Genomic DNA, 25,476 nt, shown 5'->3' with positions numbered 1-25,476 from the left:
GGGGTGGGGGAGGGAGAGGGATTTTAATCTTACACCCCGTCGGTAAACTGCTGGATAATCTGCCACGCTGGTTTTACACTCCGCCCAATTTTACTTTCCATTGAAGTCAGTGCAAACCAATATTGGCCGAAGTGTAAAACTGGTGTTCCACCCGATCCCGTGGGTTTCCCGCTTGGCGAATTAGGTTAAAATTACCCCCATGTGTCTGACTTTATAACTAACCATCAGTTTGAAAATGACACTTGTAAGGCTAATTTTCCAATGTATTTGTAAATTGCAGTGTCTTTGTGACATTAACTGTTTTAATGAAAATTGTTCGAAGTTTATCTTTTCTATGAAATTGTGCAAGACTTTTAACTGATTTAGATAAATAGAAGGAATTGAACAAAAAGTAGATTTAAGAAAGAAGAGCCAAGACAAGCTTTCATCTACATAGTTTGCATATGTAGTACCCATCAGGCTGGATATCCACTCATGGGTAGACTATTATTGGATACATTATTGTGTAATATAATACAACATAAAACCAGAAATATTTTCAAACTTATCACCAAGACACTTCAGGCACTTTGAGTCACTGTATCATGTGGATTGTATTACAGGGTTAACCATCAGAGAGGATTAAATTAACACTGAAGGCAAATTGAGATTAAAAATTAGGTGTAATTGAATGTTGTATAAGAGAAGAACCAGCAATTATTCTAGAATAAACAGGCTTGGGTTTCTGAGCATTGAATAAAAAGTACTTTATTAAGTCTAGTGTGCCCTATATGCTAAGTGTATCATTGTTTAAGTTGGCCACACAGATCATAAATGCTACAATGGCAGTGGAGCAGATTACAGAGGAACTGTCAGCATGACCAAATCAGGATACAAGTGCCAGTTGTGGAATTCCCAATACCCTCATGCTCATCAGTTTAGCAGCTTGGAGTATCCAGAACTTGGAGGTGGCCACGCATACTGTCGAAATCCTGGTGGACAAATGGATGGACCGTGGTGCTACACACAGAGCGAAGCTCGTCTTGAACTCTGTGATATCCCTGCCTGCCGTAAGCTTTACTTGCCTGTTTCATGATCACGTAACCTGCACCATAAAACCATATTTTGGTAATGTGGTACTAGATCTTAAACATTTTGCAGTGTAATAGTGAATTCTCCTGCAATGAGTCGCATGTAATTTGAATATAAACAATACAAATGAAAAACAAACTGCCATTAATCGGGGATAAGGTGGTGGAGTGGGTTAGCATACTACCCCCTCATCTTTGGAACTTGGTTTAAACCCAACCCAAACTGACGGGATGAAAGTAAGCATGAAACATACTGCAGAACTACCCCTAATTTGGCAATAATTAGCAATCTCATTCAGGGAGGTCACAAGGATGGCCAGTGAAGGGAAATGGAGAACGTCACACTGGTGCAGTTGGAAGTGCTATTCTAAGGCTTGGGCTGAGTAGAAGGAGTCTAATTCTGCATCGAGCCCTTAATCCCGATCCAGGATTGCTTGATGCCAACTCTGGGTGCTTGAAATGGGGAAAGTTTTCCATTCTCCAATGCTAATATCCCTCACCTTGGTTCCCTGTGCTCTTGAGCGAAGGTACCAAGTGGAATCTGGCCTTTTTTCCCCACAGAGGTAAAGAAATGCAGAGGCAGATCACCCTGAGCTGCTGTTGTGCATATTCTGACAACAGGCTACAGAGCAGCATTGGTAAAGGATTGGGAGCAGGTTGTTTGCTCACCAGTTTGGTTAGGGAATGATGTATGGAGTGAGGGACAAGAACGAGAGCAGGAATAATTTTAATTAAATAAATTGAAACATACTTCTAACAAATCATCAGTTTCTTCAACATTGAATCTCTTGGTAATTCTGCACCAAATAATAAAAAATCTTAAACAGAAAATGTGCTATCGTTCTCCTCCAGACCTACTTCTCAGGACTTTAAGGATAAAAATACAAGGCCTGTTGCTAAAGATCTGTAAAATTAACATAATTTCTATCCTGCTCAAATCTTCAAGCTTTACCTAGGTGTATCCAAACTTTTTCTAATAGTGGGCATTTAGCTGCATTTCATGGAGCCTCACAGGCCACATTTGCACGATACAAAACATGAAACTGATGGAATATTTCAGTTTCAAATAGAAAACTTTGTCATTAGAAAAACTGATATGCTGCACCACTGACCCACACCTATCTGTACTCTGTAATTTGGTGTCTCAGTGTGTCTCCTTAATCTGCTGGCACCTGATCCATGCTTTCTCTGGTCCAAACTCTCCACTGTGATGGAGCTAATGTAATGAACTGTAGTTTCCAGTCTGCTTTTGCGAGTGTGCTGCCCTTGCTCTCCCCAGTATGCTTCCCTCGCTCTCCACAATGTGCTCTGCCTTCTCTCTCCCAGATTTGCTTTAACCCACTCTTTGTATTTTGTATTCCACTTGGATTGCCATTTTGAATTTAACACCAGATGTTTTAGAAAAGTTTGTTCAGCACCATTACTCCCTTAGTGATGGATCTTGGAATTAGTCACCAATGAGGAAACAGTGCTGAGAACAAATCATTCCAAAACCATTCTAAAATTTAGATGGGCCAAAGCAGTGTCATATAAAATGAATCTCCAGGGTTTTGCTTGTGGGCTGTAAATGGGCTGTGGGTCACAGTTTAAAGATCCCACCTTTACATGAGTTGGAAACCAAATTGGATCATTGTGTAAATAATTTGAAACATAAAGACTGAAATCGAATAACTGAAGAAAGAATGTTGCTTGACTATAAATCACTGACAATATAGCACTACAAGGTTTATGCAGTACTGATTTGTGCTACATTATTAAATTGACCACTGGAGGGCACCACAGCAGAACGATAGAAAGAAAGTACAGTATTACAACAACTTGCATTTGTATAGTATCTTTAATGTAATAAAATGAATGGAAGAGAGAACAGACTGAGCAGGAATAGGATAATTAGGAGAGCTAACCACAAAAGCAGGTCGAAAAGTTCAGTTTGGATGAGGCCTTTAAAGATAGGGTTATGGCACAGAGGTTTAGGAAGGGAGTTCTGGAGGATAGGGTCTAGATAAAGCTCTGCCACCAAATGAGGAGTACTGGGGAGGGAGGGAAAGAAAGAGAATCCAAAGAGTAGGCCAACGTCATAGAAACATTGAAAATAGGAGCAGGAGTAGGCCATTCGGCCCTTCGAGCCTGCTCCGCCATTCAATATGATCATGGCTGATCCTCTATCTCAATACCATATTCCCGCTCTCTCCCCATACCCCTTGATGACTTTTGTGTCTAGAAATCTATCTATCTCCTTAAATATATTCAGCCTTCTGTGGAAGAGAATTCCACAGGTTCACCACCCTCTGAGTGAAGACATTTCTCCTCATCTCAGTCCTAAATGTCCTACCCTGTATCCTGAGACTGTGACCCCTCGTTCTGACCCCCCCCCCCCCAAGCCAGGGGAAACATCCTCCCTGCATCCAGCCTGTCTAGCCCTGTCAGAATTTTATATGTTTCAATGAGATCCCCCCTCGTTCTTCTAAACTCGAGTGAATACAGGCCGAGTCGACCAATCTCTCCTCATAAGACAGTCCTGCCATTCCAGGAATCAGTTTGGTGAACCTTCGCTGCACTCCAAGTCGGACAATTATAGGGCGAGAGCTGGGGGAGGTCACAGAGATAGGCTGGGATGAGGCCATGGAGGGATTTGTAAATTATGATAAGGATTTTGAATTTTGTGCATTGGAAATCAAGGAGCCAGTGGAGATTGAAAGGATAGAGGTGATTAGCATGTGGGAGAGTATGCAGGTAATGACATTTTCGACAAGCTGGAGTTTGTTTAGGGAGGAGCCTGAGAGGTGGGGGAGGAGGCTGTTTGAAAAGTTGAGTCAAGGTAATGAAAGTGTGGATATGGGTTTCCTTGGCAAAGGGAGTAAGATAGGGGTAGAAGCGGGCAATGTTTCAAAGATGGAAGCGTGTGGTCATAGTGATGAGTTTGAAGTTCAGTCCTCGGTCCATCAGGGTACCAAGATGTGCACCATCTGGCTCATTCTGAGTGAGCAGCTTAGGAAGGCGATGGAGCGGCTGGGAAGGCTATGGAGTTTTTGTCAAGCACCCAATGTCGTGGCTTCAGTTTTCCTGATGTTCAGCTGGACAAAGCTCTGGTTCGTTCATGGCTTGATGTCAGTTAAGCAGTATACCAATAAACAGGGAAAGTAAGAGATTGAAAGTGATTTAAAGGACTTTTTAAGTAATGCTTCAAATGCTTAAATTTACTCAATAAATTATTCATAGTGATGGGATCTTATGCTAAAGCTAATATAGCTGTAAAACTATCTGGAAGATACAAAGTCCTTATTTGATAAAGAAATTGTGTGCAAGTTAACAGTGAGATATTTTACAGAGCAGTCACTGAAATAATTATCAGTTATGTTCCCAAAACAATAACTTTGGAGAATTGAGGAAATGTTGGTAAATGATTGGTAAATAAAATGGCTGAAAATAAACTGTTACTTTAATATTTTTTCCTCTTCTCCTCCCTCCTCAACTTACATTTTTGTCAAAAAAAATTTTTGCCACCTAACTCGAAACATCATACATGTGCTTAAAATGGTTATTGACAGTTACTGTTGCTTGTGATTTAATACTGTTACCACCAATGACATTTCTCAAAATTAAATTATGAAAATTTATCAACTTTCAACTTCCTTTTATTTCTGTTTATCTTTTTTGTGAAACAAAATATTATGTCAGTAAGCCTGATAACCTCATCGGAAGAATTGAGTTCGAGCAGACACTGAGGTGGATATTACAATGAAGCTGATTAAACATCACAGGGTAGTTGTTTGCCTGCAGTGCTTCTCGTTTAACTGTGTGCTAACTCCGCGCTCTCAGACTAGAGTTCTCAACAACTTACAAACCACTTCTCCAACTATCTTTTCAGCCCATTATTAAAACAACAAAAGCTTATAAATAAATTGAAGGATATTTATAGTTCTTTAAATTCATATTTAAAAGGGGTAATTTAGGAAGGCACTCTGAACAAATAAGAACAATTTCAGCAGCATATTTACCTGTTTATTTCTACAGATCCACGTGAAAATAGCAAGATGGAGATCCTCTACATACTTGTCCCCAGCATTGCCATTCCACTGGTCATTGCTTTGCTGTTTTTCCTAGTCTGCATGTGTCGAAACAAACACAAGGCATCCACACCTTCTCCACAGAGGCGCCAGCTGATGGCATCTCCCAGTCAGGACATGGAGATGCCACTCATCAGCCCTCACAAACAGGTAAATTTTATGCTGGTGTCACGTAATATTTTAACATTATTACATGATTTTCAGATCATGTGTCAACTTGATTCATTGGCAACGGTCTCGCCTCTGAGCTCAAGGCTGTGGGTTATGTGTGTATAATCTAGACTGACACTCCAGTGCAGTGGTGAAAGAGTGCTGCATTATTGGAGGTGCTCTTTTTGTAGAGGGGTTGTTAAACCAAGGTCCTGTCAGCTTGGTCCAGTTGTGGAAATGGACAATCGAGGTCTAATTGCACTATTCAAAGAAGAGCTTGGCGTTTGCCTGGCCAACATTCCTCTCTCCACCAATGCCATAAAATTAACTGGTCATTCATTTCATAACCGTTTGTACATATTGATGGTGCAGAACATTTGCCATATTTGTCTACATAAGAGTTAATGCTCTTCAAAAGTAATTAATTGTATAAGTGTCTTGAGACATCTTGGGGTGAAATTTGTATATAACTGCAAGTAGTATAATCTGTTGTATGGACCCTGCAAATGAGCTGCATTAAGTATATGTTGCTAAACTCAAGATCAGTTTGTCTCTCCTATATTTTGGGTCAAGTACATGGTGTCATTCCAGAGTCTTACATTTTAAAAGGAATTTCAGTGATTGTTCATGAACACTGAAATTCCTGGGGCTAAAGAGGATGTAAGTGACATTTGTGCCCGGAAAGGGGGTCTGGAACCTGGCTCTGCTGCAGTTCTATCCCGTTTAGACTGGATATTTAAATGTCCAATCGGGGAGTGGGGGGAAGGCTGTGTGTGGATCTTGGCCTGCCATCCCCCCCCCCCACGTCAAGGGAGTGTGTCGGAGGAAGTTCCCAGGTTTCCCCAGGAAATTCCTTTTATGAATTTAAAAGGCCTCAGTGGAATCCATACTGGTTGAGATCTGGTGTGAGTCCCTTTTGAGGCCCACCCTGGCCAAGCAATTTACCCTGTCCCCGAAATTCGGGATGGCATCTCATAGCGAAGTACTCCCTCGGGAATTTCCAGACCTGTGTGTAACAGTATTGATCTGTTTTGGGAATTTAACCAATCTTCATTATGCAGCAAAATACCACATGCCATTGTGGGTAATCTGTTTCCAAGATCCACTTGTACCTCAGTTATCCATCATCTTGTACTTGACATTCTAAGTTGATGTCTGGAGCATTTTGACATTGTGAGATGTAAAACTCTTCTGAAATGCAAGAGCTACTGCAAAACAAATACCAGATTAACTTTTACACATTGTCATAACCATTCCCTTTACTCCACAGTGTAACCCATCAACTCTAATGAAGCTTTGTAAACATACCCTGTAATAAGGGTTGAAATTACGCTAGGATTTAGTGAATGTATTGAAACTTCCCAGTTTACACAGCAGTCAAAGCCCAAACACACTTTCCTCCACAACAGTCATCTTTTTTCTTTTTGTCTCCTGCTGGGTTATGGTTCAATGAGTACCTAACTCAATCCAGTCCTTACACAATGTCTCTATATCCACATCCTCATTTTCTAACGGAACCTTGGATAGTAATTAAAAGTGAGAGCTCCTGACTTTTTCCCACCTCCCAAGCCTATCATTGTACATCTATTGGTACCCCATCCAAGATCAGCTAATTCAGTACAGATCATGGCTGAGATGGATCTTCCAAGTGTTTGTGGGCAGTAGCAGCCACACTACATTTACTCACCGAGCTGTTGAGAGAACTACTTTGCTTTAAACTTGCACAATAACAATCTTATGTGAGATTCTTGTAATAATTTAATTGCTACATTATGGGCATTTAAAAATCATAAACTCACTCTTTTGGTTTGTTTATGTTCACCCTTTTTTCAGATATTCCTCTACCATAACTCCTTGGCCAAAAACGGTTGTCAGTTGACCTCTTTCTAGGACATTAACCACAATGTAAACAACTGCTAAAGTGTATGAGAGACCTGGAGCATCTCATCTACGATTTCTTCCCCGCACCACACCCCCAACTCAGTCAAGATCAGAAATTTGTGGAAAAAACTCAATATTCATCTTTGTAATAAGTTCAAAATCAACTTATTCTTGGATAACATGAACTTTAGTGCAATGTGCCATATGTTCAGCCCTCAATATATAAAGATGAATGTCAAATATGTTGTCCATCTGTGTTAGATCAAAGTGGTTGTTGCTAATGGGGGTAGTCAGTGGTTCATTGTACAGAAAATAGGCAATAACTTTAAAAGATTAATATGTTGTCAAAAAACAGGAAGAACTGATTTTGTTTTTTAAGTAATGCCAAATAAATATTGTCTCTCCTTTTGCTAACCAATTTCTTTTGGATTGTCTTTCTAGGGAAAATTGAAAGATATCTGTCTATCTGCAGTGCGATTTATGGAGGAGCTTGGAGAGGATCGGTTTGGGAAAGTGTACAAGGGACATCTGTACAGCACGGGCCCTGGTGAACAAGCGCAAGTTATAGCCATTAAAACTATGAAGGATAAAACTGAAGTGTCACTCAGGGAAGAATTCAAACATGAAGCTTTGATGCGATCTCGGCTGCAGCATCCAAATATCGTTTGTCTGCTTGGCATAGTAACCAAGGAACAGCCCATGAGCATGATCTTTAGTTACCCTTCCCAGAGTGACCTCCATGAATTCCTAGTAATGCGGTCACCACATTCAGATGTTGGAAATAGCGATGATGACAGGACAGTGAAGTCTGCACTAGAGCCAGCTGACTTCCTGCACATTGTGACTCAGATAGCAGCAGGCATGGAATACCTATCCAGCCACCATGTCGTACACAAGGATCTGGCCACTAGGAATGTCTTGGTTTGTGATAAACTCCACGTAAAAATATCTGATTTGGGCATTTTCAGAGAGGTTTACTCTGCAGATTACTACAAGCTGATGGGGAATTCACTTCTACCGATCCGCTGGATGCCACCTGAAACTATCATATATGGCAAATTTTCAGTCGATTCCGACATATGGTCTTTTGGGGTAGTGGTGTGGGAAATATTTGGCTACGGTCTGCAACCATATTGTGGGTTTTCCAATCAAGATGTCATAGAAATGATAAGAAACCGTCACGTATTGCCTTGTCCTGATGACTGCCCAGCCTGGGTATACAGTGTGATGCTGGAGTGTTGGAATGAATTTCCATCAAGAAGACCACGGTTTAAAGATATCCACACAAGACTCCGAACGTGGGAAAATCTGTCAAACTATAACAGCTCGGCTCCTCCTTCTGGGGGCGGCAATGCCACACAGACTAGCTCCCTCAGCACCAGTCCAGTCAGTAATGTTAGTAATGTAAGATATGTGGGACCAAAGCAAAAAGCACATTTTCCACCGCCTCAGTTCCTACCTGTAAAAGGACAGATACGGCCGATGGTTCCACCACCCCAATTGTACATTCCAGTAAATGGCTACCAGCCAATGCCAGCCTATGGTGCCTATTTGCCAAATTTTTACCCAATGCAAATCCAAATGCAGATGCCTCAGCAGTTACCCCCACAGATGGTACCAAAGACAGGTTCCCACAACAGTGGAAGTGGCTCCACAAGCACAGGTTATGTAACAACAGCGCCCTCAAATGCGTCCGGTACAGACCGCATTGCTTTGATTCCGGACCAGTCAAACGGCACAGAAGATGAGCCTAATGAGCCCGCTGTTGATGAAGTACCTGCATCTGAGAATCTCCAACAAGACAATGAAATATTTGTACCAGAAACAGAGTTACTCGGTGATGCTGACACACCACAAACTGCTGATGTGGAAGTGGATACAGAAGCATGAACTTTTTTTTCCAAACAAAGATGAGGCCGAATTAATTACCAACATATTAGTGATAATAAAAAAGAATGTGAAACAAAGTGTTAAACCTTTTTTAAATCTCTTCATTATTGACGAGTTCAATTTATTTGTGGCCTACCTTTTTGTATTAGGCTGCCCTCAAATTTGTCATTGGTAGCTGGCACAGTAAGAAAGCCTCGATCCTTGCAATTTATATTCACTGTTCAGTGGAACGTATACAGGCCGCAGAGGTGGCTCGTATTGCAGATTTGAACAAAAATGTGTTCTGGAGGTTCGTGACTCGACTGAATAAGCAGTTTTGAATTTTCTACTGTTGCTGTGCAACTTTACAATGTCGAGCAATACCTCGTAATTATATAACACAGTAACCTAGATGCTGAAGCTTTGAACTATAATGAAACACATTTAATGAAGTAAAAACTGATGCAAGGGGGAAAACGACAACAAATATCCTACAATTCTCAAGGGAGGTACATTCATTGTACATATTTGTACACTTGAATGGTGGTTACTCCATAGCTATTTTATAAACATTTTAGTAGTATGCAAAGAAAAGACATTCTGATGACTCAGCAGTATTGTGAACCCCCACCCCTCAGGCTCCCAACAACCAACCAAGTCGTGGCTGAAGTGATACAGGCTGGGATGTAAATAACCTGAAGAAATTTATGTGGAAGAAAGCAGAACGAAAGTGGATTCCAAAATATCCTAACATTTTATGAAAGAGAACTGGTGTGCAGGTAGCTGGTGTGTGGCATCTGACAGAAGAGACGCTGCTCTTTGTTCCATCACAGCACTGAAACCAAACTACACTATTAGTGTATCGTACTAACCAGCAAATGACCCTTTAACTGCCTTACTCTGTTTTGCATGTACAATGTCAATTAGTTGATTACAGGTTTCCACCTTTAAACATTTTAAGTGAAATATTCTGTTTGTAAATACAAAAAACATGAATGCCCATTTTTTAAAAATCCTACTATTTCTTAAATTGCCATTTGTATGTTTTCAAACTATTTTGCGTATGGAGTCCATTCTTTCCTTTTGTTACTTTTTTAAAAAAAAGAAATATGCTGTACAGATAGTGAACTTTGCATTTTACATTTTTAAAAACCTCATAGCTTTAATTGTAATTTATGTTTCATGACATTTGATCATTTTCTTTTGACATACCTGATGAAATAAAAGTTTGATTTTATAATTTAACTGTAAACTTGCTAAGTAAATACTTATTCCACTTCATTTAATTTCCCCTTTATTGACTGGCCTTTAAATTTCCTGTTTAGTTTATAAGGAGTTCTTGTTAAGCACACCACAAGATTTGCATTACTGTAATGAGCACACTGTTTATATATTTTGTAAACCAAGCCACATAGCATTTCAAATAAAGTGATTAAACACCAGGCATATGCAGTTTCTTGCTAAAGGTTGTGTTTGGGTAATATTAAGCTACAATAGGTATGGTGCTGGTCACTTTCAAGTGACTTCAAATGAATAGCTTGCGATAGATAACTATAAACTTTACCAAGTTTAGTAAAACTACATTTTTTCACAAACTGATTTTTTTCATGCAGTTCTCCCATCCTTAACCTATTGGATTATTTATGTTCTCATTTTAGAGCAGTCTCCTAAATTTAGTTTTATACTTTTATATTTCTAGTCTGCTGTAGTTTAGTCTTAAGAACTGATAGTAATGATCAATAAGCATCCCAGACTGCAGTAACTAAACTGAGAGCGCCCATTCCTCCTGTAATATGTGAGTACCATCGCCACCTGCCCCAATGGTTTTAAACTAGAGGTTTTCTCTGTTTTGGCAGTGACTCACAAGAAACAGTAAATTGTTTACTGTTTTTTAAAAAAAAGTTTACATACACCGCACTGGTACAGAAATTAGATCTCAAACTTTTAGACCATGCGGCACACTTATCTTTAAAAAAAAATTATTGCACACTCCTGATATGGTTGGATAACAATACCCAGACATTCATGGGGCTTGCACAACTTTTCTTCTCTTACCCTCTACATATAGTTATTTCCTGCACTACCCCAAGGAACCATGCATCTTTAAACCAGATTCAGGACTTGGAGGCTGCTCCTAGGGAATGGCAAACCTGTGACTTGCCCTCTGCCTGAAGCCCAAGTAAATATGTTCAGCTAGCACTAACCATGAAAGATGAGAAGCAAAACATTAAAAACCCCAGCAATCTGACAAACAGCTGGAACTGGAGTTGCAACACATCAGGGCACCAGCATCACTGAGGCCAGAGGTGTTTCGGGGGTCCATATTCTGCTACCTCGCAGGTGTAAATGAGCTCTCTTCTGTTATAGCTTTTATATGAGCCTGTTGAATTTCTTTCACTTGTCCAAGAGCTTACGTGTAGATTGCCATATATGAGAATGTGTGTTCCCAGAAGTAAGTTTGCCCTTGGTCCTGGCTTTCTATAGAATTGTGTATTTAACTTGATCGTGCATGGTTGCTTTGGATTTATAAGCAGATGTTTAGTGTTTACAGTTAATTACCAGGTCTGCTGGATTGATAGAGTAACCACTCAGAATATATGCCTCCCCTGAACCAAGCCCTGACTAACTCTGAGAAGAGACAGCATATTAACGCCAACAATAGGTTTAACAGCTGAAGTGGCTCAGCAAAGGCTTGGGTTAATTTGCCCAAACTCTCACCAGGGTTCACTAAGAGCATAAGCATGGGGACAGAAAGCATTCTCTACGTCACTCTCTGGCACCTTTTCTACCACCCACTGAGAAATATCCTACCCCAGCCCCCTCTTGGCCGTTGCAGCATTGTTTGTTGAGTGAAAGTAAACTAAAACATTGGCCATATTGTGGCTGGAAATAGTGGGTCTGCAATGCACCCACCCCCCAAAGTTGGAGAACCACATAGATGCTACAGAGGATTGATCTAGCACAACTGACTAGAGCAGAAGGAGGAGCATAAGTGCCACAACAACCAGGGTGTCATGACCTTGACATCCAAAGCAGAGAAACTTGATCAGTCTCTTCAGAATGAAGGAAATGGCAAAGGCTTGAGACACCCACACAGGCCGGGTTACTCTATCAATCCAGCAAACCTGGTAATTGAATGTAAACACTAAACATCTGCCTATAAACCCAAAGCAACTATGCACGATCAGGTTAAAGACACAATCCTATGGAAAGCCAGGACCAAGGGCAAATTCACTTGCGGGAACACACATTTTCACATATGGCAATCTACACCTAAACTCTTGGACAAGTGAAAGAAATTGAATAGGCTCATATAAAAGCTATAGCAGAACAACATCTTGTATTCAGTGCAACACCCAGTTCAGTGCTGCATCTAGGTAGAGAGTGCTGTGGTATCAAGTCTGAGATCAACATTTTTTATTAGGTAAGGGTATTAAGGGATATGGATCAAAGGCCAGTAAATGGAGTTGAGGTACATTGGAATTACATGGTAGAACATTTAATTTAATATTTTAATTTAAAATTTAAGTTAACGTTCATTAAACCGAATGGCCTACCCTCATTCCTATGTAACAGGCTCGAGGGGCTGAATGGCCAACACCTGTTCCGATGTTCTTAAAAGGTTCATCCTTTTATATTGAACACTGTAAACACTAATACATTAACCTCATTGGGACACCTGGCAGTGGTGCCCATAGTTTTTAATCTTTTCCCTGCCCTTGCCCACCCACCCACAGTCCTTATAAAACCACTTTCAGTAGAAATTCATACCAATCCAGATATTCATGGGATCACTGGTGGGAGCTGAACACAAAATTTCAATGTATACAGGCAAACTAAGATATTTTTTTTACCTCAAATCCAATTATTACCAACTGCATTAAAATATTTGTAGCCCACAGTCGGTACAAAATAAACCTCATGAAAATAGAAGCTGTGTCAATAACCACACCGTGTTTCCCCCCTCCACTACATGTGCGTTCTTTTTCAAAAGTTCCCAGTACGTCTCAAGTACATGGGGGTTAAGTATAAGCATTGCACAGTGAAAGCTCTATCAAGGCAACTTCCCAGGAATATTCCAGGTTGTGCAGGAGGATGTCACTGAACACTCCTCCCAAATTCTCTGCTGTGCAGAATTGACGTCCTCAAAGTGAACAACCTGCTCAGGCTTTTATATCTGTTCCAAACACTCCCGATCAAAATCCACTAAGCTACCTTTATCAAGAGAAACAAATCACTCGATTCATCTAGAAGGACAGAAAACCCAGATCCATTATCAAGAAAAATCTAACTAACCAAAAACCAAGGGAACAACAAGTTCTACTTATATAGCACCTTTAATGTAGTAAAATGTCCCAAGGCGCTTCACAGGAGCGTTAAGAAACAAAATATGACACCAAGCCATATAAGGAGATATTATGACAAGCTTAGTCAAAGAGGTAGGTTTTATGGAGCATCTTAAAGGAGGAGAGAGAGGTGGAGAGATTTAGGAAGGGAATTCCAGAACTTAGGATCGAGGCAGCTGAAGGCATAGCTGCCAATAGTGGAGCAATTAAAATCGAGGATGCGCAAGAGGCAAGAATTGGGGGAGCAGAGAGATCTCGGAGGGTTGTGGAGCTGGAGGAGGTTACAGAGATAGGGAGGGGTGAGGCCATGGAGCGATTTGAAATCAAGGATGAGAATTTTAAAATCAAGGCGTTCCTGGACCGGAGGCTAATGTAGGTCAGCGAGCACAGGGGTGATGGGTGTGAGTTAGGATACGGGCAGCAGAGTTTTGGATGAGCTCGAGATTATTGAGGGTGGAAGATGGGAGGCCAGCCAGGAGAGCATTGGAATAGTTAGGTTTCAGCAGCAGATGAGCTGAGGAGGGGCGGAGACAGATGATGTTACGGAGGTGGATGTAGGTGATCTTGGTGATGGAACAGATATGTGGTCAGAGGCTCATCTCAGAGTCAAATAGGACGCCAAGGTTGCAAATGGTCTGGTTCAGCCTCAGACAGTGGCCAGGGAGAGGGATGGAGTCGGTGGCTAGGGACCGGAGTTTGTAACATAGACTGAAGACAATGGTTTCTGTCTTCCCAATATTTAGTTGGAGGAAAATTTTGCTCATTCAGTACTGGACGTCAGACAAGCAGTGTGACAAATCAGAGAAGGACTTATCCTTGCAAACTGCCAATTCTCCTTCTAGGCAGCACAAATTCAGATTATAGCATCACGGACAAAAGCCATAGCAGGTCATACCTGGGCAGTGATGGAACAAAATGAATACCAACCTCTTCCCAAGACACACTTCACTATGTCTCTGGTGGCACAACCAAAACCTACCAGGCACTAACACAGCCTGAAAACATTGCAATAAATATTAACATCATTGCCATTTGCTGGAATGAATTCCCAGGGTTGTCCACAATCCAAGCCACTTAGTAAAGCTCATTAATTACCACAACATACCAGGCATACAATATTGTATACACTGTATACTATGAATGTAATGTACGTCAACATATTGTAACCAAAGAACAGTTGTAGTTCAAAAATATAAAATGTACTAGCTCAGTTGGTAAGCTAGCTCACTTTTGCCTCTAAGTCAGAAGATTGTGGATTTAACCCCATTATGGACTTGAGCATGTTATCGAGGCTGATACTTCAGTGCAATATTGAGGGAGTGCTACATTCTCAAAGGTGCTATCTTTCAGAGGAAAGGTTAAACTGCCTGCTCAAGTGGATGTAAAAGGTCCCATGACACTATTCAGTAAAGGGTAGGGAGTTCTCCCAGTATCCTATTTCAAGCATCACCATCTGGTCATTCATTCATTTGTTTGTGAGAACTTGCTGTGTGCAAACTGGCTTTTGCATTTACTTATATAACAACCCTGACTGCAATTCAAAAGTAATTCATTGGTTGTAAAGTGCTAAAATCTTGCTTGTGCTCAGTGGAGATATGTTTAAATTTTAGGGGTTTCATTATTTTATTTGAACTGCTGATTTTGATTTATACTTGAGGTTTATAGTCACTTTACTGCAGGAATATTTACTGTTCAGAGGCTTTATATTTTTAATAGTGCCTTCCTTAAATTAGAAAGTTTTCTACAATTCACTGTATGCATTTGTCAGTCATATATGAAGTACAAAAACGTAACTTGTAAAAATGCTATTTTATATCTACAATAATATAATTGTTTAAGAGCTTTAAACAGAATAGAACAGTATATTTATAATCACTAAATTAGATTTTAGAATAAGCTATAGCAATTAGCAAGTCAGCTGTAGTGAGAATGGGGAGAATTTATCCAAAATGAAGAAATTAGTCTCATACCCTTAATATTACAGACTCCCACTAGAGATACAGAAGATGAATGTGTGCTTTAAAAGCCCTGCACTTAGTATCAGTGTACACTGAGTGCAATGGCTGCACTCTATTTGTTTTCATTTATACTTACACATTTTAGTAAAACCTACCAAAGTACAAATTGCCATACTTAAATTTAAATATATTCTGTTATGTGTTCATTTGATCAAACTTCTGGCTAACTGCCAGTAAAAATACACTTAAAATCAAATAATCCCTTTTAATAAAACATAAACCATACACTGACACACAAATCTCCCATTAATTCCACATAAATCAAAGACTGTCTACATAGAAATCAGCAACATGATGGGAAGCTTATTTTCAAGAAACCATACCTAACGTGCAAATTGGTAATGCACAGCTGCAAATGTTTGCACTTTCCAGGCCACTCTCCCCTGTGGAGAACTAAATAGCAGTAAGCAGAAACATTAGACAATTTTAATATACTCTACAATCAAACTCAGTCACTGCCAAACCAAAAAGTGCAATCAAATTCATTTAGAAATGTTATACTTTTTCTCCCCCCAAATTTGACACTACTGTACTGCTTAAAACATGTAGAGATATTTGGATATGTTAAGAAACCCAGGCCTTGCAAATTTGCTGTACAAATATTAATGCAGAGGTAATAACCTGTTTATTTTAAAAGAGCTGATGTTTCCATGAAAATAGAAGACCAAAGAATTTCACATGAACCCTGTTAAATGTTCATATGTTAATATTCACACAGCCTGAGTTCCTATATTTATATATTCTTAAAAAGGCTGTTCACATCTTTTACATTTGCTCTGAGATAGGTTTATTTAATGCATTCTATTAACCAGCTGCTCTGCACAAACTCTGTATAATTATCCATGTCTTTCACTAAAACTTGAATTCCTTTCTCATTCATTCAACGTCCAGATACAATAGAATATAAGATGTCACCTCAAGAATGGTGGGGGTGGGGAACGGGAGAAAGGAACTGGGGATATTGCCTCTTTAAGAAAATCGTGCTTTGAACGGTCATGTGAACTAAATCTATACCACTGTATAAGAGCAGCCTCCCCTCCCTCTAGGCTTAGCACAGATGACTTCCCCAAATGGAAAGAAGGTCTATATCTTATTTGCAGAGGTTGAACTGCAATTAAAGAATGTGGACAACCTTACTGAACATGGGTAATCTAGCATTAGTCTAAATCAAGGAAAACTTCAAATTATTAATAGTTAATGTGTAGAATTCCAGTTTCCAAAATCCCAGTTTTTAGTTATCGATACCAAAGTATATTTTGATAAGGTAAGTATTATATTTTATGTATTGGAATAGGGATGTGTGATGACACCAGTTTGCTGGGCACCTGACTATATTAATTAATCCACAAATGTGCTGTTCATTTTTAAATGCAAAAAATGAGCTTTAGTCAAATGAAAATTATAAACAACTTCAACAAATTGGTTACAATGTACAAATGCTTTAACATTTTCAACCCTCTTCAAGTTAGAAGAATGATGATCATGTTAACAGTGAAGTTATTAATAGTACATCTCAAATATGAACACTACATGGAAAACAAATTAGCATACCTGTATATTTACAGCCAAACCAATAACATTGTCTTGCATTGTTTACACTAGCAAATTACAGACTGATGTTATTCAAAGATCAAAATGCTAAGTACAAATAAGGGAGATGATTCAGCCCATCCAGCTCATCTTTCCATCGAGAACTATGATTTCCGCTCACCACAGCCTTTTGAATGATTTCAGAATTTTTGCCTCCACTACCCTGCTCAGAAGACCACTTCAGTTTTATTGATTCTTTGTACAATGAAATGCTTCCTGACATAATTCCTCAACTTGCCCTTTGACTGTATGTATATCCCCTTGTCACCAGATGCAAGGATTCTCCCTGAAAATACTTAATTTTGCTCCTTTTAAAATTGTAGAGAATGACTGTGCTGAGTTTTATTTGTTGGAATAAAAGTACTACGTTGGAAGGGAGAAATAAAGAAAAAGAAGATTAATGCATCAATAGAAATGGTGCTATGGATGCCCCAGCAAAGACATTGACTGGTAAAAGTGACCCAATTAATTTATGCTGTATAAAATGTGGACTATTCAAACCAGATCTGGATCTTGCTCAAAACATGTTGGTCACCTCTCATGAGGCAGAAGCATGAGTGCAAATTTTATTATAAATAAGAGGAAGTACTTTTAATCACTTGGTGGTGTTGGATAATCACATCATTAAATGGCCAAGCCCTTCGATCTCCAAATACTGCAACAAAGAGTACACCAACATTAATATTAGAAATGGATTAACTGGAATTGAAATGCTGAAATATGGATGAGGATCAAATATATTTCATTTTATATTCATTAAATTGTGATATAATGTTTTTCTCCAGTTTGTACAAACGTTTAAGTCGGAAATTGAATAGTAGCAAGAGTTTTTCTTTGGCCATTACAGTATTGTGTTAGCCTATGGTTTTAACAATTCTGTTATTTTCTTTTTACTTTGCAGTCTTAGGTCTTGCAATAATTCATGGGGTTGATCTTGGTGTAAAGAAAAAAATTAAAGATCCCAATCTGTTTCCAAACTGTCTGATAAAAATCTTGTAGTAGTTTCATTGCATAATTCATAGTTTATTTAAGATTTTCAAGCAGAATATTTGGGTTCTTAAAAATCTGAACTCCAATGAGTAGATTGGGACTCTACTCATTGGAGTTCAGAAGAATGAGAGGCGATCTTATTGAAACATATAAGATTGTGAAGGGGCTTGATCGGGTGGATGCGGTAAGGATGTTCCCAAGGATGGGTGAAACTAGAACTAGGGGGCATAATCTGAGAATAAGGGGCTGCTCTTTCAAAACTGAGATGAGGAGAAACTTCTTCACTCAGAGGGTAGTAGGTCTGTGGAATTTGCTGCCCCAGGAAGCTGTGGAAGCTACATCATTAAATAAATTTAAAACAGAAATAGACAGTTTCCTAGAAGTAAAGCGAATTAAGGGTTACAGGGAGCGGGCAGGAAATTGGACATGAATTTAGATTTGAGGTTAGGATCAGATCAGCCATGATCTTATTGAATGGCGGAGCAGGCTCGAGGGGCCGATTGGCCTACTCCTGCTCCTATTTCTTATGTTCTTATGTTCTTCTTATTATTAAAAAACTGTTGGTATATTTTTAAGATAAATATTTTCTATTGGGTTAAAATGCACAAATGTATTGTTTTAAAATAAGCTTCAAGCATAACTAAATTGAGCACAGTCTTAAGTTATTCTGAATAGTGAAGGGCAATTCATAACCAGCAAATAATTCACTAAGATAGCACAGATGTAACTGCTTTATTTTTGGTATATTTGCTTCAGGTAGAAAACTATGACTTAGACTAGAGCACTGAAGGTCTGTAGGAAGTTTATTTTTAATTGATGCTTCCTATGCAGAGTGCTTTGTTTGAAAAATTAATATTCAGGAACTTTAATTATCAAATAGTGAATAACTGTGCAAGTAAGATCTATTGGTGCCACTCCACAACCACGCTATTACATTCCATTCTGCCCTCCTACCCGTGCTGGTCGAGAATAATACCAAACCCAGGATGCAAATTTACAAACAAGTCCATTGTTCCAATAGCTAGCAATTTGGAAAAGAAGTCAAGCTGGCTACTGTTTGAGGTTCCCCTCATTGCCTGGACATCATTATGCATTCCAATGGTAAGAGAGGAGTATGTTCCACTGTCAACTCTAGCTGTACTACTATGTATCTTGTCTCAACAATCAGGGATCCCAAGGGCACTCCTTAGAGATCCCCCTATTCCATGTCCCATCAGTGAAGAGTATCTAAATGAAACTATATGAAAATGTAAGCAAAATTTGTAGTCATCGAGTTAGCTTTATCTTCATATATTCTCTGCCATGCACTTCTGGTATTTTGGAATGTTACCAAAGTTACATTATTGCTGATAAAAGAGTCTTTATCTGACCACCTGGTCAAAGGACAGAAATCTACCCATTCCATTGCAACATAAATTGTTTGATCAGATTCATATTTTGGATTTTTGCTTAAATAATTTCTGAGGGTCAAAAAACAAATTTGTAGAAAGCAACATATTTAAAACCTGTCCCTCAGTCTCTGATTATTTTGCAAAACGTGTTTGATAAGGTGCTGCATAGGAGGCCTATTAATAAATTTAAGTGAGTATTAAAGGAAATGTAGCAGCATGGATAGCAGGTTGGTTAAAGAGCAGGGAGCAAAAGGTGGTGGTTGATGGATTTTTTAGGGGGGGTTGGAGAGATGTAAACAGTGGTTCCCCCAGGGATCAGAATTAGGGACATTGGTCTCATCAATATATAAAAATGATCTGGGCTTTGGTATAAAGGGCACAATTTCAAAATTAACAAATGACACAAAAATAGGGAGCATGGTTAACTGTGAAGAGGACTGTTAGTGAGTTTAGAAGGACATAGACAGGTTAATGGATTGGAAAACAGAGGTTGAATAAAATTTAAAGTGGGGAAATAAGAGCTAATACTTTGTGGAAGGAAGAATAAGGAAAGTAAATATACACTTTCTCGTAAAACATTAAAAAGAGTAAAAGAGCAGAGAGATTTAAGGTTTCAGATACATCTTTAAAAGTTGGAAAACAAGTTAATAAAAAAAGGAATATTCTTGGATCTACTTAGATAATATCTTAGATTTTATGAATAAGGACTTTGAGTAATGGTAAATCTTTGTAAATCACTGGTTATGCCACGGTTAGAATAATGAGTATAGTTTTGGGTGCCTTACTTTAGGAAAATGTCAAGAAAGTGTAGAAGTGCAAAAGAGATTTACCGAGATGTTAACAGGGCTTTAGTGGTGAGGAAAGACTAGAGAAAGTGAGGCTCTTTTTATTGGAACTCATCCCGAATCGATAGGTTGCAGGCTGGCTAGGATAAGCTAGGGGAATAGGCCCGCATGTGGCAGATGCCATTTAACGAAGACAAGTGCAAGTGTAATGCATTTGGGATTGGGGAAACGCCAAAGGTAACTGAGCAAGAAAAAGAGTTAGGGATAATTCATTAAATGTTCATAAGCAGAATGAGGTGGCTATAAGGAAGGGGGGGGAAAAGATTTTAGATTGTATTGCTAGAACCATTAAGTATACTTTAGTACCACTGTAACCAAGATCCCTCTAGTGTCACAGGGTAAATCTCCCTCCCTCTCAGTATGAAAGTACCCAGCTTCTAGTCAGTCCATCCCGAAGATAACACAGCTGAGATTGTAAACTGGTGGTCTGCAACATAGAAGTATAGTAACAGGAGTAGGCCATTCAGCCCCTTGAGCCTGAGCCACCATTCAATTAGACCGTGGCTGATCTGTACCTCAACTCCATTTACCCACCTCGGTTCCAGATCCCTTAATACCCTTACTTAACAAAAATCTATGACTCTCAGTTTTGGAGTTTTCAATTGACTCAGCCTCAACAGCTTTCTGGGGGCGAGAGTTCCAGATTTCCACTACAATTGTGCTGATCTATTTATTTACAGTATATTTTGTGGAGAAAAAATACACAATCCCATTGAATTTCAGTCTGTCAGTTTTGATGCAACCTGTCAGATTAGCAGTCATTGAGGGCAAATAAGGGGTTGTTCTAATTTGTTTATCTCTTCAATCGCTTTTGCAGTATTGGCCCGTAAATTGCTCCCAGCGGTGAACGAACGGCACTCGCTGCTCCATAGATTTATACTCACCCACTAACTTACTGCGGGAACTTCCTCCAATAGGAAGCTGAGAAGAGCCCAGCGTTAACTCCAGTGAAACTAGGACCCATGGAAAAAGCGAGAGGATCGATATCCCCCCTCGACCAATCAGATTGAAGCATCCTTGAAACGTCGCGAAGAATCAAAACCTTGAAGTACAAGCGGCAACAAAAAGACCAGGAGGTGAAAACTACAATAAAACCACTGGTAAAAGCAGTTATAGACAGCGAAAAAAAGAGATGGTAAGAAAAATCAAATTAAATAAAAGAGATGGAGGGAAACAGTAAAAAAAAATTAAAATTTTTAAATTAAAAAAAAAATTTTAATGACCAAAAACTATTAAAATAAGGAGTAGTGAGACTCCACATTTTTAATAGTTAATTTTTAGTTGTTTGGCAGTCATTAAGACTTACTGCAGTGTTAAAACTTAGTTTAGACCTGGTATATTTAAGTGTACCTGTTTTGTGGCGATATTAGTTAGTTCCAGCTGGGCAGATGAGCAAGTTGGCGCTGGTCCAGTGATTCTATTGATTGCAGCCAGTGATATCCTTTTAAGGTGAAGCTGTCAAATCGCTGGTGAACCAGAAAGAGCAAGTTCCGGGTTTCTGCTTTTGACTGTGCATGTGCATTTGGCCATTAATAACGGTGAGCGCTGCTGAGCTCACCATTCTTTTTAAATCAATTTCCGGTGCCCTGTGTTTTAAAACTTGAAACCACACAATCGGATAAAAACAGTCAAATTTCTGTTTAATCTAATAGTTTAAATCTGATTGCACATATGAATTTGATTTATTTTCTAATTAATCCCATCATTTAGCTCCTAGTCAATCATCAGGATAACATTTCTAACATTTGTAATCTAAGCTCAAGAGTGCAATGGTTAGGCTAAGTTATTTAAGTGTGAAACATGAGCACAAACAATACAGTGGCCATTACAGTAAGAACTACCGGGTGAGACATCAAGTAGCGCAAAGATAAAGTATCTCACTTAGAATTTCCATGAGGATCTTCCAGTCTACTGCCATAATTTTGGCCTAAAAACAGCCTTTTACACCGTTTCTCCAGATTTTCCGCTAAAGTTATGGCAGGAAATCGGGAAAACCACATGGAAATTATCCTCCTCTGTCCCTAAGTTTTACAGAACTAGAAGTTCTCATCTTTGATCCTCAGTTTGTGCTGAGTTAGTTGATCTCTACACGGCAGCAATAGGAGCACTACAATGTGCCCAGGAGAACTGGCCAGGGTGCCTGCTCATGATTGTCATACAGTGACTTGACTGGAAGTACATGTGTGTAGATGCAAGGTGAGAACAGCCTTTATCTGGCTGGAACACATAAAGCACTATCGGGTCCTGCTCTCCTCTGCCAAAACTGCTCACTATTCCAGTCCTGGAATACAAAGATAACTCCCGGCTTCTCTTCACTACAAACCATCTTCTTAAACCTCTCTCCCCTGCCTCCTTCACTCTCACCTCCAATAACAAGTGCGAGGAGCTTATGGACTACTTTGTCACTAAGATTGAGACCACCCGTTCAGCTGCCTCTGCTAGTTACCTCCCTTCTCCTAGTCCACCGAGCCAAACTTCCCCTATGGTTCCCCCTGCCCTAGCCCTGAACTTGCATCTTTCTCTAGTTTCTCTCCTATCTCCCCTAATGCCCACTCTGAACTCATCTTGACCATGAGACCCACCTCCTGCTCCCTTGACCCTATTCCCACCAAACTGTTGACCACCCAACTTCCCTTCCTGGCCCCCATGTTAGCTGATATTGTTAACTGCACCCTCTCCACATGTATTGTCCCCTCCTCTTCAAATCTGCCATCATCACACCCTTCCTCAAAAAACCTACCCTTGACCCCTCTGTCGTTGCAAACTACCACCCCATCTCCAACCTCCCTTTCCTCTCCAAAGTCCTTGAACATGTTGTCGCCTCCCAAATCTGTGCCCATTTTTGCTGCAACTTCATGTTTGAATCCCTCCAATCAGATTTCTATCCCTGCCACAGCACTGAAACGGCCCTCACCAAAGTCACAAATGACATTCTATTGTAACTGTGACCATGGTAAACTATCCCTCCTCATCCTTCTCGACCTGTGCAACCTTTGACATGGTTGACCACACCATCCTCCTCCAACACTTCCCCTCCGTTGTCCAGCTGGGTGGGACGGCTCTCAACACGTTCCATTTTTATCTATCCAGTCGTAGCCAGAGAATAACTACAATGTCTTCTCTTCCCACTCCCGCACCGTTACCTCTGGAGTTCCCCAAGGATCTGACTCGGCCCCCTCCTATTTCTCATCTACATGCGACCCCTTGACGACATCATCCGAAAACACATCAGGTACCTCATATATGCTGACGACAACCCAGCTCTACCTCAGCACCACCTCCCTCGACCCCTCCACTGTCTCTGATTTGTCACACTGCTTGTCCGACATCCAGTACTGGATGAGCAAAAATTTCCTCCAACTAAATATTGGGAAGACCAAAGCCATTGTCTTTGGTCCCCGCCGCAAATTCCATTCTCTAGCCACCGACTCCATCCCTCTCCCTGACCACTGTCTGAGGCTGAACCAGACTGTTCACAACCTTGGCATCCTATTTGAACCTGAGATGAGCTTCCGACCACATATTCTGCTACATCACCAAGACTGCCCACTTCCACCTCCATAACATCGCCTGTCTCCGCCCCTGCCTCAGCTCATCTGCTGCTGAAACCCCACTTGACTTGACTATTCCAATGCTCTCCTGGCCGGTCTCCCATCTTCCACCATCCATGAACTTGAGCTCATCCAAAATTCTGCTGCCCATATCCTAACTCGCAGCAAGTCCCTTTCACCCATCACCCCTGTGCTCAATGACCGACATTGGCTCCCGGTCTAGGAATGACTTGATTTTAAAATTCTCATCCTTGTTTTCAAATCACTCCATAAGAACATAAGAAATAGGAGCAGGAGTAGGCTATACGGCCCCTCGAGCCTGCTCCGCCATTCAATAAGATCATGGCTGATATTGAACCTCAACTCCACTTTCCCGCCCGATCCCCATATCCCTTGATTCCCTTAGAGTCCAAAAATCTATCTATTTCAGCCTTGAAAATATTCAATGACTCAGCATCCACAGCCCTCTGGGGTAGAGAATTCCAAAGATTCGCAACCCTCTGAGTGAAGAAATTCCTCCTCATCGGCCATGAATGGCCGACCTCTTATCCTGCGATTATGCCCCCTAGTTCTCGTCTCTCTAGCCAGGGGAAACAATCTCTCAGCATCTACCCTGTCAAGCCCCCTCATAATGTTATATGTTTCAATGAGATCACCTCTCATTCTTCTAAACTCCAGAGTATAGGCCCATTCTACTCAACCTCACTCCATGGCCTCACCTCTCCCTTTCTCTGTAACCTCCTCCAGCCCTACAATCCTCCGCGATCTCTGTGTTCCTCCAATTCTGACTCCTTGTGTATCCCTGATTTTAATCACTCCACCATTGGTGGCCGTACCTTTAGCTGCCTAGGCCCTAAGCTCTGGAATTCCCTCCTGAACCTCAGTGCCTCGCTACCTCTCTCTCCTTTAAGACGCTCCTTAAAACCTGCCTCTTTGACTAAGTTTGCGATCACCTGTCCTAATATCCACTTATGTGGCTCGGTGTCAAATTTTGTTTGATAATCGCTCCTGTGAAGTGCCTTGGGACGTTTTACTATGTTAAAGATGCTATATAAATGCAAGTTGTTGTTGGGATTATCAACTCTTGAAAAGATCGGACTCACTACAAATCTTAGAAATCTAATTCTCCCTAAGATTCTCACAACAGCAAAGAAAGAGTGACTGAGGATAATTTAAATTGATCCATTCTGGTCATTATACTTTCAGATTTCATAATTTCAGTAATTGAACTTTTCTCCCAAAATTGAGGGGTAAATTTTGTTTTTCAGCACTTAATGGAAATTAAATTTAATGGACTGACAACTGTAGGATTGTATGCTAAATTTCTGAAATGCATCCCGAAGGCCCAATTTTAACCCTGCCCACCTGATGGGAACGGGGCAGACAGGTGGTTAAAATGGGGGTCGGACACTTCCTGCTGTATTTCCGACACGCTCCCGCCTGCAGCCATTTTAACTGCGTTGTGTTCAGTTTCAGTAAAGGTGCTTGCCACAGGCAAGTGAGGGCCTCATTAATATGTAAATGTTGGGGTCCTATGACACAATTAGGACCCCGGTGCAATTTTAACTGCTTACTTTGCAAATCATGCAGAGTGCCGGACCGCCAGTGAAAGTTGTTGGCAACCAGGATCGGAGCCCAAAGAGGCCCAGGAAGGTAAGGCCCTGGGCTTACCTCCCCCACCCCCGATTGTAATCTCCTCTGGACCCCC

At 40.3% G+C, this 25,476-nt stretch overlaps 1 protein-coding gene across 2 annotated transcripts in view; it reads left to right on the top strand.

The window, feature by feature from the left end:
- The window catches only part of ror2 (receptor tyrosine kinase-like orphan receptor 2), a 346,535-nt gene extending 336,073 nt beyond the window's left edge, over positions 1–10,462 (top strand). Inside the window, exons 11-13 of one of the 2 annotated variants that reach the window (XM_067983246.1) lie at positions 807–1,049; positions 5,085–5,287; positions 7,610–10,462. In XM_067983246.1, the coding sequence (XP_067839347.1) occupies positions 807–1,049; positions 5,085–5,287; positions 7,610–9,058 (1,895 nt within the window). In that variant the 3' untranslated portion in view covers positions 9,059–10,462. Of the gene's footprint in view, positions 1–794; positions 1,050–5,084; positions 5,288–7,609 lie in introns of both variants that reach the window. The other variant, XM_067983245.1, reaches the window with a different exon arrangement.
- Positions 10,463–25,476: the final 15,014 nt, after the last annotated feature.

This window comes from Heptranchias perlo, chromosome 4 (assembly GCF_035084215.1).
Source record: "Heptranchias perlo isolate sHepPer1 chromosome 4, sHepPer1.hap1, whole genome shotgun sequence".
Lineage (NCBI taxonomy): Eukaryota > Metazoa > Chordata > Chondrichthyes > Hexanchiformes > Hexanchidae > Heptranchias > Heptranchias perlo.
This window is presented reverse-complemented; position numbering and strand designations above follow the sequence as displayed.